At 48.5% G+C, this 14,504-nt stretch overlaps 1 protein-coding gene across 2 annotated transcripts in view; it reads right to left on the reverse strand.

The window, feature by feature from the left end:
• The window catches only part of AXIN1 (axin 1), a 186,365-nt gene that overhangs the window by 12,287 nt on the left and 159,574 nt on the right, over positions 1-14,504 (reverse strand). For both annotated transcript variants that reach the window (XM_054042109.1, XM_054042110.1), the window contains exons 7-8: positions 13,818-13,994; positions 7,492-7,737 (exon numbers count right to left, since the gene is read on the reverse strand). In XM_054042109.1, the coding sequence (XP_053898084.1) occupies positions 7,492-7,737; positions 13,818-13,994 (423 nt within the window). The remainder of the gene's footprint in view (positions 1-7,491; positions 7,738-13,817; positions 13,995-14,504) is intronic.

Here is a 14,504-nt window from a genome sequence, read left to right on the forward strand (position 1 = left end):
ATCACATCTCAAAAAGAACGCTATTTTCAAAGGTGGATACACCAAGCAATAATAGCACTTTGCACTTCTATAACGCCTTTCATCTGTGCTCTTCTCATTCATAAAGTTTAGACAAATTCACCACTTTGCACATGTGAGCTTAGCCAGAGGTGGCTTTAGCTCTGAAATCCATACAAGTTTGACAGCTTTGAAAATTACAAAACACTGGACTGGATTAAAGGATGGTTTTATATTTATATAACTGGAACTCACTATAAAAACAGAATTTGCCAAGCACATGAGCTAACCCCAGTTTTGCTATTTTGGAAATAACCTTTAAATATTGGCTCACATGCAGAGTGTCTTTTTTATTACATGCCTATGTAAATATCGACACGGAAAACCTGGGCAGGAGAAAATCTTTTTGCCTCCTTTCAAAGCCGTGCCATGTAACGTGCAACTCAACTGTTGGTGCATGTTCTGCTCAGAAGAGTCTGTGAAAAAGAGTGCAGGGTTTCTAAGCTCCCAGGGCCCCCCACTGCCAGCACAGCTGCAGAGCCTCTCCAAGCCGCATCACAAAGCATAGGCTGCCCAGTAGCTAGGAGAGCATTCAAAAAAATCGAACCATCCTTGGAAAACACATGCATTCCAATGAAAGTAAAAAACAGTTCATAAAGTCAGGGGAATTCTGAGCCAAAAGTTAATCGAAGAGGTGTGGAAAACCTCCCACTCCACTCCCCAGGTGTCTCCCAACTCTCCTAGCCCCAGGGATGGCTGAAATGTGTGCCTCAGAGGCCTAGGCTGTGCATTTGTGTGGTACAGAATATGCAAGTTACACATGGCATCCACAGGTTTAATCCATGTTGCTCACAATACTGATGGGTAAAGAAGCCCTTGTTCATCCTGTGAGATGGAGAGTGCTCGGTCTGTTCTGGGAACGAGAATGCCAAGGAACACAACGCCGGCAGCCTTGCCAGCCCCTCCGGGGCCCTGCTCCACCAGGGCAGCGTGAGTAAGGGAGAGATGGCAGTAGCTTGGTGCAGGTGGCCACGGCTCTCTCACAAACAGCTATTAACTGAACATGCTAAGAGCGGGGAAACTCAAAAGATCCGATGTCCCTTCTTCCTAGGGCTGAGAAAGGGGCTGCTGCAGTTCTGCTGGGGGGAGTGCAGGGGAAGGGAATGAGCACTGGCCCATCTGAGTCGCCTGTAAAGCACGTTCCCACTTGGAGAAGCAGCAGGATCCGATAGTTATGCTGAGCCTGCTGGAGCACATGTCTTTGGTGCCTCCCTTACTCCAAGGGCCTCTCAAAATGGAAGGGAGGGAGAAATGACACCACCATGGAAAATGGGCTTGGGTTCTAGGCATGGCTAGGAGAGCACCTGTTCCTTTCCAAAGCACAGGCACAGGTTGCTAATGCCTAGCAACGCTAACTCTGGTACTTTTTATGGGGCTGGGAACCTCCCCCCTCACATTTTTAGATGCCCCCCACTTTTGCCATAAATCAAAGCAGTGTGGGCTGCCGGCATTGGGACAGACAGATGACGGTTTACAGCGCGCACGCGAAGAGCAGTGACACATACTCAGACTTGGTGAGACACAGGTCAGAGACAATGGGTATTGCATTCAGCACTGGAATACTATCTGGCTGATAGAAGTGCGACCAGACTGGATCTAAAGAACAATCTCAAACTAGAAATGCGTGGCTACCCTCCACCGCTGCTAAAGATTACAGCACAGTATGGCACTGGCACAAGGGGCTGCAGCAGCTCACTCAATGGGGCATTCCAGGGAACGGGCAAGGACCATTTTCCCAACTCCTTGGTGGTGCGAAGGTCAGGAATTCACATCAGCTCTTCGCATCAGGGCATCCCAGCACACGTTGCCAAAGCACTCGCCCAGCCCTCAGTCACAGACAGGCATTTAGAGAGACTGCCGGAATAGCCAATCATTCCGTACGTATATTCCCCCTCCTCACAAGAACGCTCCTACACTCCACATGAGATCTACCTCTGCTACACACAGCAAGAGACCTGCTGTGCAATGTGTCTCCCCCGCTCTCTGACCTGGTTTCCAAGAGAAAAATGCATTCCTGTTGGAATGCTGGGAACACTGTTTGAATTGCTGGTGTCAGCTGTGTACAGCTCCTCTCTGTACCCTTTAACAAGACAGGGTTTGGTCCACCTATGCAGAATCTCTCTGCCTCAACATGAATTGATTTTAGCTGCAAATAAGCCTTAAATACCTTAAAAATAGCCTTAAAAAGTGCAAAAACAGATTGGTGTCCTGACTGAACAGCCATCCAAAATGTAACAGCTTACAAGAAGAAAAGATGGCTTGACCAAACCGACAGGGCACAAAAGGCGCTCTCACCTCTGGGCCAGGAACCCTGATAGAGAAGCAGCTCCTCGTGACACACCTGCTCCAGCACAACAAAGAGCAGGCAACAAACCAGAAAGACCACAGCACAGAGTGCTTCTTCGCAAACACCCCAGGAGTCACGATCAGAACGTCTAGCATGCGAGGAACTCTACTGATTGTGGAACAAGATCAAAAGTCTCAGAGCCGCTGCTTTTTGGAGCAGAACATTTTATTTGGGGTGATCAATGTACCCAACATACGCTTTCCTCCTGAAACTGCAGCTCGGGGGGGGGGGGGGGGGGGCTGTTTGTAAGTAATCTCTGACCCCTATAATAAACAAGCCGCCTTCTCACGAATGGGACACGACCACATCGCTGCCTGTTGCACCAGCCCTTTGCCATTCCAAGGAAGGCTCCCGAGCCCACCTTTGTCCAGTGTGCCATTACTGATTGTCCTGCTGGCTGGACTGTTCAAAAGGACAATGTATAAATACTCCATCACAACGCCCCGTCCTCCTCCCACACGGATGCATCTATAGGGCTCCCAGCCCCACTGAGCTAGTGGTTTTTCAGTATTGTCAGCTTTGGAAACGTGACGCTGAGTTACACACCACGTATAAAGCTCCAAAGTAATCGAGTGTTACTTCTGATCTGAACGTGAAATGCTACTGGAGAGCAAAGAGGATGCCTTAATGCTGCACTAAGATGACTCATTGCAGTTGCACTTCATTATTATCCCTTGTGACTATCTAACAGGCTATTACAATGACAGGTGTAGTTGCATCATGATGGAGCCGCAAGTGAAAGAGGCGCAGTTTCAACATGGAAGGAAGGTTCACAGCACCAAGGCTGGTGGTACCCTGAGCTGGACGTGGTGTCCGAGTAGCTTTATAAGGGCTGTGTTACTCCTGGGCAGAGGCAGAACAAATGGACTAGCCTGAGGTCTGAGTGTCTGTCCCTGCCATGGCCGCATTCATTACACATCATATGCACGTTAGAACGTCTGCTGGGCATAAACTAGTGTGCCACTTGCAGAAGCTGTCAGTCTGAACAGCTAATAGACATCACCACCTGCCTAAGGGCTTCCTACATCTCAGTGGGACCTAGCTAAAGAAACTGGCTGTGCACCTGACGTGAGGGAAATGGTTCAGAGACGCCAGTACAGGCAGAAAGAGAAGTGTGCCCCTTGGGATGGGGCCTTTAATAACTGGGGGGAGGCGTTGTGCACCCAACACCTAACAGCTTCAGAACAGTTCCCAAGGAAGCCTGTGCCTCCCGCAGCAGGGCCCCGCACAGGGAGAGCAGGGCCTGTCAGGTGAAGGTTTGCCTGTCGTTACAGTTGGGTACAGACACACACTTTACATCCAGAGCCAGAACACGGTAGTGGCTGGAGTGCTGTTGAGTGACACTGCTCACCTTTGTCTAGAACAGCCAGGTTTTTTTTTAGGAGACAGCATAAGAGATTGTGGGGCTTCTGGAGGGTCCCTTCAGAAGGAGGGGACAGCTTACGGAGAAGGTAAACGTGTGAGCAACACGGTCAATTTGACAGGGAAATTAACCCTTCCTAGAAGGGGTCGAAGAGCTTAGCTCTCTTAGAACGGTCATGGCCAGCTGGTGCCTCGTGCTCTCCTCCTCCGTCTGAAAGGAGGACCCTGGAGCCCCCCGAGGCAGGGTCTCTGTAGGGAAGCTCTCTCCGCTTTCCTAAGCAAAGGACCAGCCTCTACCAAACCTTGCTGTTTTGCTGGGCTTTTGGTTCCATTGTAGCGGCTCCCTGCTGAAGTGAATGGCATTTTAAAGGGCGTAGCCTATAGGTACAGGCAGGTGTGATATAAACATGGATTAAGGCAGTAATACAAAAGCCTACAAGCCTCAGGCCTGTAAGATATTTAGCATAGCCAAACAAGGCCTCAGGGCCAAAGAACGATTTGACGTAAGCAGCGAACATGATCTGGGGTCACTTTACTGGTTATCACAAGATGGCCATGGCCCAACACCCCAGGATATAAGAAGTGCGATAAAACTCCTGATATTTAGAAAATAGATACTGCAATGTACCAGTTAAAGCTGGTTCGAGCATTCTGGAGATTTTTCAGACATCAGATGTCCAACCACGAGAATACCACGGTAATTAATTGCCATATGTGCTAATAAGCCTGAGGTAAAAGGCCTAGTAATCTATGGGAGAAGGGCACCCCAACATTAGTGGGGTGTGGAAGTTCAAATGAGGAAGAGGGGCTAAAACACTACCAAATATGCATTAGACTTAGTGGAGTCAGTATAACATATTATCAAAGCGGTATCACAGCCTGCATGCCTGGGACAGGCCAAGACAAGGACCACTGGTGATGGTGACGTGGAAAATAATGATTAACACTTCAGGTTGTTCTGCAAGGGATGGAGTGAGTATATGGCTGCTCAGACACTCATTCTATATTCTCTCTATCTTGTTGGGTTTGAGTGTTTGTAACTTTGCTATCTGTGTTAATAAAACTATTGCAAATTCAAAACGTTTTTGCTAAGTGCAAATGTTGCAACCGTGCATGCCAGGGTTCCCAAGTGATTCTAATAATACTGGGCCTGATCTTGGGACAAGAACCTACCAAACCTTAGAGTGTTAGTTGGGAATTCTTAGGTAATCAATATAGTTAATACACAATTGTTTCTGTCATTGGAGGTTTTTAAAAACAGGTTAGACAAACACTTGCCAGGAATGATCTAGTTATTACATAGTCCTGCTTGAGTGCAGGGGACTGGACTAGATGATCTCTCAAGGACCCTTCCAGTCCTACACGTGTATGATTCTATGCTATGAAGCTGGCCAGCATCCCTGAAGGGGTGCAACAATGCTGCATGGAAACAGTCTCCTGTTAGAGCTAGGTGTCTCTCATCAACAGGTATCCTCTACTAACTTGGTTTCTGGGGTCTTTCTCCATAAGCCTGAATCTCAGCCTTTGTATCTCACTGGGACACCCCATTACCCAGAGATCTTATTTTCAAGTCTCCTGGATTGCTAGTCCTACAAGGGCATGGACTCTAAGGAGCCCAAACATGTTTCCATGTGAGCATCAGGGTTTCTCCAGGCAATACAATTCAGCAGGGACATTTCTACTGATAGGAACTCTTAGCTCCCCAGAGGACTCCTGCATGTGTTCTCGTGGGTCACTAAACATGCTACCCACAAAGGATACAGGCACCTTTGCCTTTTATAACAGCTGTATTATTCTCTCCAGTTTGCAAGGTTCTCTCAGAAACCAGAAATGAAACCATCCTTGTCGGCACATTCCATGCAACAGACAGGTTTGTTTCATTCCTGTGTTCTCAACAGAGGGGCAATATGCCCACCCATTTGGGGAGGTTGCTTGTTGTGTGTGTGAGCAGCAGCACAGCCCTGAGAATGCAGCTGATTATGCAGCTTGTTCTCTTGTCCTTGGCTTGACGCTAAATACCACAATAACAAACAACACACACCACCATGTAGGTCCTACAGAGAACGTTGTTTACTATACTTGCTATATTATTTTAATTCTGCAGGTAGCATGGGCCTCTGTATATAGGCCATGTGTCTGTGTCTATACATTTCTGGGAGGGTGGGTGGTTCTTTGAAATGCTCTTTGGAGCCAAGAGGACAATTCCTATTTGATCTCACCAGTTTATATGCAGGCTGGATATCTGGGGCTTAGCCTACTTGGGAGTGCCCTTTAATTACACACTTACCAACCTAAACTTCATGTAAACATTGCTTTGAGTCTGCCATAGGGCAGTTGCATGAGAAAATAATTAAAACCAGGCAATTAAAGGGTGCCTTTGAAAAATTATGTCTATGTTTCTAAGTAGGCAGACACTGAAGTTTCATGTCTCTGGAACACTGCATGAGTGGCTGTTTGCAATCGCCATTTAAAAAAGAATGTCATGGCTAATGTTAATTATCTTGTGCTTCTCAAATGCCTTTCATCTGAGGAGCTCAACATGTTTATGTAAACACAGATTAATCCCACACCTCTCCTGCCAGGTACGTTAGGGACAGGACTATTACCCCTGCTTGATAGATGAGGAAACTGAGTCACAGAGCAGTGAAGTGACTTGAACATGGCTGCACAGTATATCAGTGCCAGAACAGAACTACGGTAGAACCTCAGAGATACCAGTCAACTACATACCTGATTTGGAACCAGAAGTATGCAATCAGACAGCAGCAGAGACCAAAAAAAAGGGGGGAGGGGGCAAATAGAATACAGTATAGTACTGTGTTAAACATAAATAACTAAAAACATAAAGGGAAAGTTTAAAAAAAAGATTTGACCAGGTAAGGAACCTGAGCTGGTTTCACTTAAATTCAGATGGTTAAAAGCAGCATTTTTCTTCTGCATAGTAAAGTTTCAAAGCTGCATTAAGTCAATGTTCAGTTGTAAACTTTTGAAAGAACCATAACGTTTTGTTCAGAGTTACGAACAACCTCCATTCCCAAGGTGTTCGTAACTCTGAGGTTCTACTGTGGAACTGAGTGTTTCTGCCTCTCCCTTCTCTGTTCCTGCCACGAGAACCATCTGCCACTTCAACTTTTAAGGACACCAGCAAAAAGTGATCATTTTACAGTTGTCAACTTCAGGAAATTCGCTGCACCACAGAAAATAAAGGCCATTAAAAATCACATCCCCATTTAAATCATCTAAACAGCACAGACCTGATGAAAACAAGTGAGCTCTTCCCCACCAAAAACCACAAGCACACTGCTGGGGCAGTGAGAGAGGGCAACCCCATAGAGCCCCCATTCGAGCAGTTCCTAGAGCACTGCTTGGCACAGTTCCTTTCCAGGAACTGAAACAGGACTTTGCCTCGTGCCTACAGCAAGAGGATCCCTTCCGGCCCCGCCATCTAAAGGCCCTGCTCCTCATTCTCAAGCCAGTTTTTGGATTTTGCTCCTGGGATGCTCCCTGCTGTTGAATGGATGAAGCATTACAGAGCATGCAGCATCCTACAGCTTCCAAAACGTGCTCTTTGCTAACCACCCATCGCTCGCCTTTGTCTGGTAGATCCTGATAACAGCAGCAGGACCAGCTCAGTGGGTCACCGTGTCCTTCCCTCCTCGCCTCTAGGTTCTGCTTCAGAACAGCCTCCCCTCCCCTCTCCCTCCGATCAGACTAAATCATCTCACCTCTGTTTGGGGGGCAGTTTGCCAGCCCTCTTCTCCTCTTCCTCCAGTCGCCTGCGTGCTTCTTCCAGCTGCGTCAGAGGGTTGGGGGCTGGGTTGGGCGGCATGGTAGGATCTTGAATGAATGGGTGAGAAGGTTGGACGATGTTCCTGAGCTGGGCACTGACCCAGGGGTGCACAGCGACAGGGCGCTCGATGGAGAGAGGTCTGGGCATATCATGGGCCAGCTGCTTCTTGGCACCTGAGGAGCTTCACACACAAACACAACAACATTTGACCCATGCAGCCATGTCCCCTGACACACACAGAGCCGTTCAGTGCTTCATTGACTAGACACAACGATCGCCCAGCCACCCCAAGCCACTCTCTGCACTGTCACCCAGGTAGAAGGTTCCAGAGAATACCATCCATCCATCCTAGGGAGGATTTAGGGGGTACTGAGGAACCGTCTGAGATGGAATTTTGCAAGGCCACTGGGGAGAGCAACTGGCTTACTACAAAATGAGCCCTGGGGTCACACGTGGTTGGGACCTATTTTATGAGTCAGAGGAGACGTCCAATATGCATAAATAAAACTAACAGGAGTTAGTTAAAGAGCGGTCACTCCCCCTGTGCAGTAAGGTGTTCGAGATGTGTCCCTATGGGTACCCCGCAAGCTCTTGACTGGAGATTGTCATTAGCAGCGTCCATTCGGCCCATGCACACGCTGCAGATATCCTCGTGCCCCTCGCTGCGTGGTCGAACTGCCCTCAGCTCTTCTCCACTGCTGAGCCTCCGAAGGAAACTCCGAAGCAGAGGGGAAGGAGGGTGGGCAGTGGAGCACACGCAGGGGGCACATCTCGAAAAACTACAGTCACTGCACAGGGTGAGTAACCTCTCCGAGTAGTGCCCCTATGGGTGCTCCAATTCAGGTGACTCCCGAGCAGCATCCCCATAAGATGGAGGCAGCTTCAGAATTTAGTCCAGCACAGAACTGCATTGCCAACTGCTGCATCAGACCTAGAGGCACAGACTCAGGCGTAGGGCCTGGACCACTGTGGAGCAGCTCTGCAGATCTCAGATGCCAGGACATTTGAAGTAAAGCCTACGTCTAGACTGAGACCTCGCAGGGTGAGCTGCCACACCAGAATGGGGTGGAATGCTGGCAGCAGCGTACAAGCAGTAATACACCCAGAAATCCATTTTGATAGTCTTTGGGCAGAAACAGCACAACCTTTAGATCTGTCTGCAAATGAAACAAACAGTCTAGGAGATTTACGAAATGATTTAGTCTTATCCAGACTGATGGCTAACATGGCTCCTGACATCTAAGGTACAGAAAGCAGTCTCCAGATTGGAATTCTGGGGTTTTGGAAAGAAAGCCCATAGGTAAATGATCTGATTGAGATGAAACTCAGAAGACACTTTAGGAAGAAACCTGGGGCGTGGCCGTAAGGAAACCCTGTCTTTGTAGAATACTGTTAAAGGAAGGTCTGCCATTAAGGCCTCAATCTCTCCGACTCTGTGGGCTGATGTAATAACCACTAATAGACAGTCTTGATAGACAAATGCAGTAAAGAGCAGGTCGCCAGCAGCTCAAAAGAGGGTTTTATGACATTATTAAGAACAAAATTAAGGTCCCAAACTGGGGTGGGGACTTTCACCTGTGGAGAAAGGTTTCCCAGACCTTTCACGAACCTTACAGTTGTAGGGTGAGCAAACAGCGAGAACTCCTCAATAGTGGTATGAAAAGCTGTAAGGTGGTCAAACGAACCTTGAGAGAACTAACTGACAGTCCGGATTGCTTTCATTGCAGCAGGTAACCCAGAACAAGCAGAAGCGAGGCGGATTTGGGAACAGCTCCCTGGAGTTCACACCAGTCACTAAATCGTCTCCGCTTTTTGAAGGTAAGCATTTTTGGTAGACTCTTTCCTACCATTTAGTAATATCTGTTGTACCTCTGAAGAACAAGCCGACTAACCCCATGAACCATCAAGGAATCTTGAGGCGAAGAATGCTCAGATTGGGATGCAGCAGAGGATCGTCATTGTGGGAGAGGAGCAGAGGAGTGTCTAGGTGAAGCAGGTAAGGAAACCATGCCTGTCTCAAACACATCGGGGCTATTAGGATAACTCTGGCCTTGTCCTGTCTGAGAATCAGAGACACCAGGGGAAATGCATGAAACAGCTTCATCATCCAAGTGAGGAGAAAGGCATCCCCTAAGGAATTGCGACCTAGCCCCCTCTTGAACAGAGCAGATGGCATTTTGTTTGTAGCTATCCCGCTTCGGGAACCCCCAAAGTCTGAACTATGCCAACAAGAACCTGGGAATCCAACTTCTGTTCATAGTCTTGGGAAAAACACCCGCTGAGAGCGTTGGCTGTGACATTTCCCCTGCTCAGGAGATATACTGCTGGAATTCTTATGCGATGTTTCATAACCTTATTGCTTCGGTGCACAGGGAAGGCGATCTCGCTCCTCCCTGCTGGTTAATACAGAACATGCAGGCCACGTTGTCTGTCATGTCTCTGATAGACCTGTATCTGATGAGAGCAGAAAATGAAGGCAGATATTTCTAAGGCTTGGTCTACACTACCCCCCCTAATTCGAACTAAGGTACGCAACTTCAGCTACGTGAATAACGTAGCTGAAGTCGAAGTACCTTAGTTCGAACTTACCTTGGTCCACACGCGGCAGGCAGGCTCCCCCGTCGACTCCGCGGTACTCCTCTCGCCGAGCTGGAGTACCGCAGTCGACGGCAAGCACTTCCGGGTTCGACTTATCGCGTCCAGACTAGACGCGATAAGTCGAACCCAGAACTTCGATTTCCAGCCGTCGAACTAGCTGGTAAGTGTAGCCAAGGCCTAACTGCTCTGAGCTCCAACAGGCTGGTGTGGAGGGTGGTTTCTTGGGGTAACCATCTGCCCCGTACTGTGAGAGCATCGAGGTGAGTGCCCCATCCTAACAGAGATGCATCCATGGTTGTGGTTACCATTGGTGTCAGCTGGAGGAAGGGAACTCCTGCACCTACATTGCAGTGAGCCTGCCACCAGTCTAGGGAGCATTTCACCCATTGAGGAATTGAACCTGTTTGTTTCCAACAGTGGTTTTCAACCTTTTTCATTTGTGGACCCCTAAACATTTCAAATGGAAGTGTGAACCTCTTTGGAAATCTTAGACATAGTCTGTGGATCCCCTGGGATCCATGGATCATAGGTTGAAAACCACTGGTCTAGGCTATCTGGCTGGTGAGTAAACTGATCTAAGGCACCCCTGGAAATAAGTAATCTCGCATGTTCTGACACAAAAGTGCAAGCTGCTACGTGATGTAGAAGTTGAAGACAGTTTCTGACTGAAGTCCATTTTTCTTTGGCATGAGGAAGTACCTCAGATAGAAGCCCCTTCTTTTCTGCTGAGTTGGGACCAACTCTATCACTCCTAAACGAAGGAGGAAGTTGATTTCCTGTCTTGTTAAGAGCTCGGGAGAAGTGTCCCTGAAGAGGGATGGGGAAGGGAAATGAGAAGGAGAGAGGTAGATAAAATGGATGGCGTAGCCTGACGATATTATCTCCAGCACCCACTTGTCCAAGGTGATTCACTCCCATGCTTGTCGGAAACAGGAGAGTTGGTCTCCAAATGTGAGGAGGTTGGCAAATCGCTGCAGCTGACAGGGTAAAGAGAGGGGAGGGTCCAAACCCTCCATCATCCCGTCAAAACTGGTGCTTTGAAGACGAAGCCTGCTATGATCTTGTGCTGGGTGGGTTAGAGGATCTCTGGAGGCTACGTCTCTTTTTGGAGGGTCCGTTGGTCTCTGAAAACCAGAGAATTGCATCGGGTGGGATCTTTGAGCCGTTTGCCTTCTACTGGATTTTCTTTTGTTCGCAGGAGTGTAGATGACTAACGAATGTAATGTGGCCCTGGAATCTTTCAGGGTATGCAACCATTTGTTGGTATTCTCTGTGAACAACTTCAGACCATCAAATGGGAAATCCTCTACCATATTCTGGAATTTTCTGGAGAAACCAGACAACTCAGGGAAAGGGGGTTCTTATATGGGTACCCAGGAGAACCCTGGAGACATATCAATAATGCTGAAGGTAGGTTTCCATCATCGGTCTCTTCTTCCTCTAAAGGGGGAGCTCTGAGCGAAAGGGGAAGTGATGGTACCGGGACGTATAAGGGTCCAGAGACAAAGTGGTTCTCGGTACCGAGAGATGCTTGTTACCTGCAACAAACAGAGACTCTCGTTCACCAGTCACCAATAAGTCCTTGGATACCAAAAGTTTTGTGGCGCCGAGTGGCATTGCGGTACTGACGGCCCAGTATGCTTGTCCCTACAGGATGGTTCCAAGTAGGGTGACCAGATGTCCCAATTTTATAGGGATAGTCCCGATTTTTGGGTCTTTTTCTTATATAGGCTGCAATTACCCCCCACCCCCTGTCCCGTTTTTTTCACATTTGCTGTCCGGTCACCCTAGTTCCAAGGGTTTTGAATACTTCATAGGCGGTGCTGCCTGAAGGAGACGGAGGCTTAGTTTTACATGGGACTTGATTTCCCGGTTCTTCCATGCCCTGGATTTTAAGGCTAAACAGAAGTTACACTTCTGTAAGATGTGAGACTCTCCTAGGCTGCGAATGCACTTAGAGTGTCCATCTATGTGAGAGGCAATGTTTAAACCCCAGAGAAGGGGTATGCCCCTTGCATGGAGGATTTCCCTGGAGGAAATAAAACACTCTCTCAAATAACTAGTAACTAACTAGCAAACTAAGCAGCTAAACTAAAACAAACTCAGAACTAAGTCAGCAAGCAGCCGAGGCATGCACAATGAAGACATGCTCAGCTCTGTCTCAGGTTGAGATGTGTCAGAAGGAACTGGGGACAGTTTGCCGGTGCAGCCTGAGATAGCCTGGTGGGGGGGAGGAAGGCACGAGGATATCAGCGGCGAGTGTGTGGGATGAACAGACACCATTAACGAAAATCTCCGATGGCAGGAGAGTGGGGCACATGTGCCCTTGAAGTGGAGCACCCACGGGGACACTATTCAAAGAAGAATACTCTCTTGCAAAATTCCCCTAATAGCCCTAATAGACTTCCACAGAGCATGCTGGTAAGTGATGGCTCCATTTCCAGGCTATGAATCCCATTTGCTCACTATATTTTGCAATGTTGTTGTAGCTGTGTCGGTCCCAGGATATTAGAGAGACAAGGCGGGGGAGGTAATAGCTTTTATTGGACCAACTTCTGTTGGTGAGAGAGACAAGCTGTTGAGCTTACACTGAGCTCTCTGTAGCTCGAAAGTTTGTCTCCTTCACCAGCAGAAATTGGTCCAATAAAAGATATTACCTCCCCCGCCTTGTGTCTGTCACTATTTTTTGGCATATCCATGTGCAGTCAGCACTGCAGCACAGTGAGGGTCCTTCTCAAGCAGAAGCGGTGGCACAGGGTGACTTATAATCAGTAACTCAAACTTTCCACCGCCCTGGCACTCAGAGTCTGATTATGCTACGCAGTCAGACAATTGTGGGCACCACTGCAGGGGGAGAGAGGGCTAACAAAGGACTATCACTGAGCAAAAAGGAGATCAGCAGGGTAAAGCCAAGTGCTGGAATTTCTCTAGGTGCAAGAGATGCCCAGAACATTCAATCCTGCACTGCCAGGGTGCGGCTTAAGTTGGCCACATTTACAGTCAGCACTTAGTTAATAATTCTGTTGATGATGCGCAGCCGGACTAGTATCCAGCTCCCGTAACTGTTGGCTCTCGAGGCTGGCTGGAGAAGTCAAGGCTGAGTGCTGCCAGCAAGCCAAGCAGCCACGAGTCTGAAGCCAGGCCAGACAGGGAGCAGATCTGCTGAGTTAGAAAGGGCCTTCTGGGAAAGTCTCTTTTCTGCCCACACATTAAAGGGCTGAATATATTCCAGGGCTAGTGCATCCTGGTAAGCTAGAGCTCTTGGGACTTTGGAGGGCATGGAACTGAACACAACCATCCACTGGCACTGCCAGAGCACCTGCTTCCAGCCCTCCAGGCCTGAGGAGTGGTTCTTGAGAATCCCTGTAACCAGGCTCAGCTAGGGCTGGGGCGCTTCGATACAGCTACGCATATGAGAACGTGCGTTTGGTAATTGTATTAGGAGTCAAAACACCCTGTCCGTATAACCAAACCCCACACACCTGTCATGAACTTGTGGCACCTCAATACAGACTCCGGCCATCCCCACGGGGGGCACCCGAGCAAGACGCAGGGCTCCTGAAGAGCTGAGCCCTCACAACTGTGCTCTCACACATCTCCCCGCTGCCCCCAGGAATGCTGCTGTACAATGACATGCAGGCTCCACACACTGCCAGCCCTTACCCATGGCTTGTTTTCTTATGCCTGCTGATCTCCTTCTCTCCTTCGATGATCCACTGCAGGATTTTCTGGTTCCTCTCCACGTCCTCAGGAGACCCGGGCATCTCATAGTTGGCACCATCACTTTTCCCTGAATCAGTCTTCTTGACATTTCTTTTTGAGAGCAGACTCGCTTTCCCACTGCAAGAAGAAGGCTTGAGACGTTAGCTACTCATCTGAACCCATACATAGCAGAGAAGTGGCGGACCTGGGACGCTTTTTGCTTTCTAGCTACACTCAGATGGCAGCTCAATGCCCCTGAACGACAGCCCCACAATCTGAACTGGTTTACAGAAGCTCAGCAACACAGCTTGGGGATATCCCAGTGACACACAGAATCACTCCAGCACTGCGATCCACCAGTTTTCATTAGTTTAAATCAAAGACTAGGCCGTGCTTTGGGCTGAAAGCTGCCTGGGGCCTGGATCACCCGGATATATCCCACCTAATCAATTTGCTACCACTGCAGAGGCCTTGGGCATTGGTGGCATCTTGGTCTCGCCCGTCCTCTGCCTGTGCAACACAACAGTTTAGTCTCCCAAGGACTGAAATGCTTTAGTCTACCCAAGTTATTGGTTCAAAGCAGGGGTAACTAACTGGGTGAAATTGGCTGGCTTGGATCATCAGACTAGATAATCTAATGGTCCCTTC

Source organism: Malaclemys terrapin, chromosome 10, assembly GCF_027887155.1.
Source record: "Malaclemys terrapin pileata isolate rMalTer1 chromosome 10, rMalTer1.hap1, whole genome shotgun sequence".
Taxonomy (NCBI): domain Eukaryota; kingdom Metazoa; phylum Chordata; order Testudines; family Emydidae; genus Malaclemys; species Malaclemys terrapin.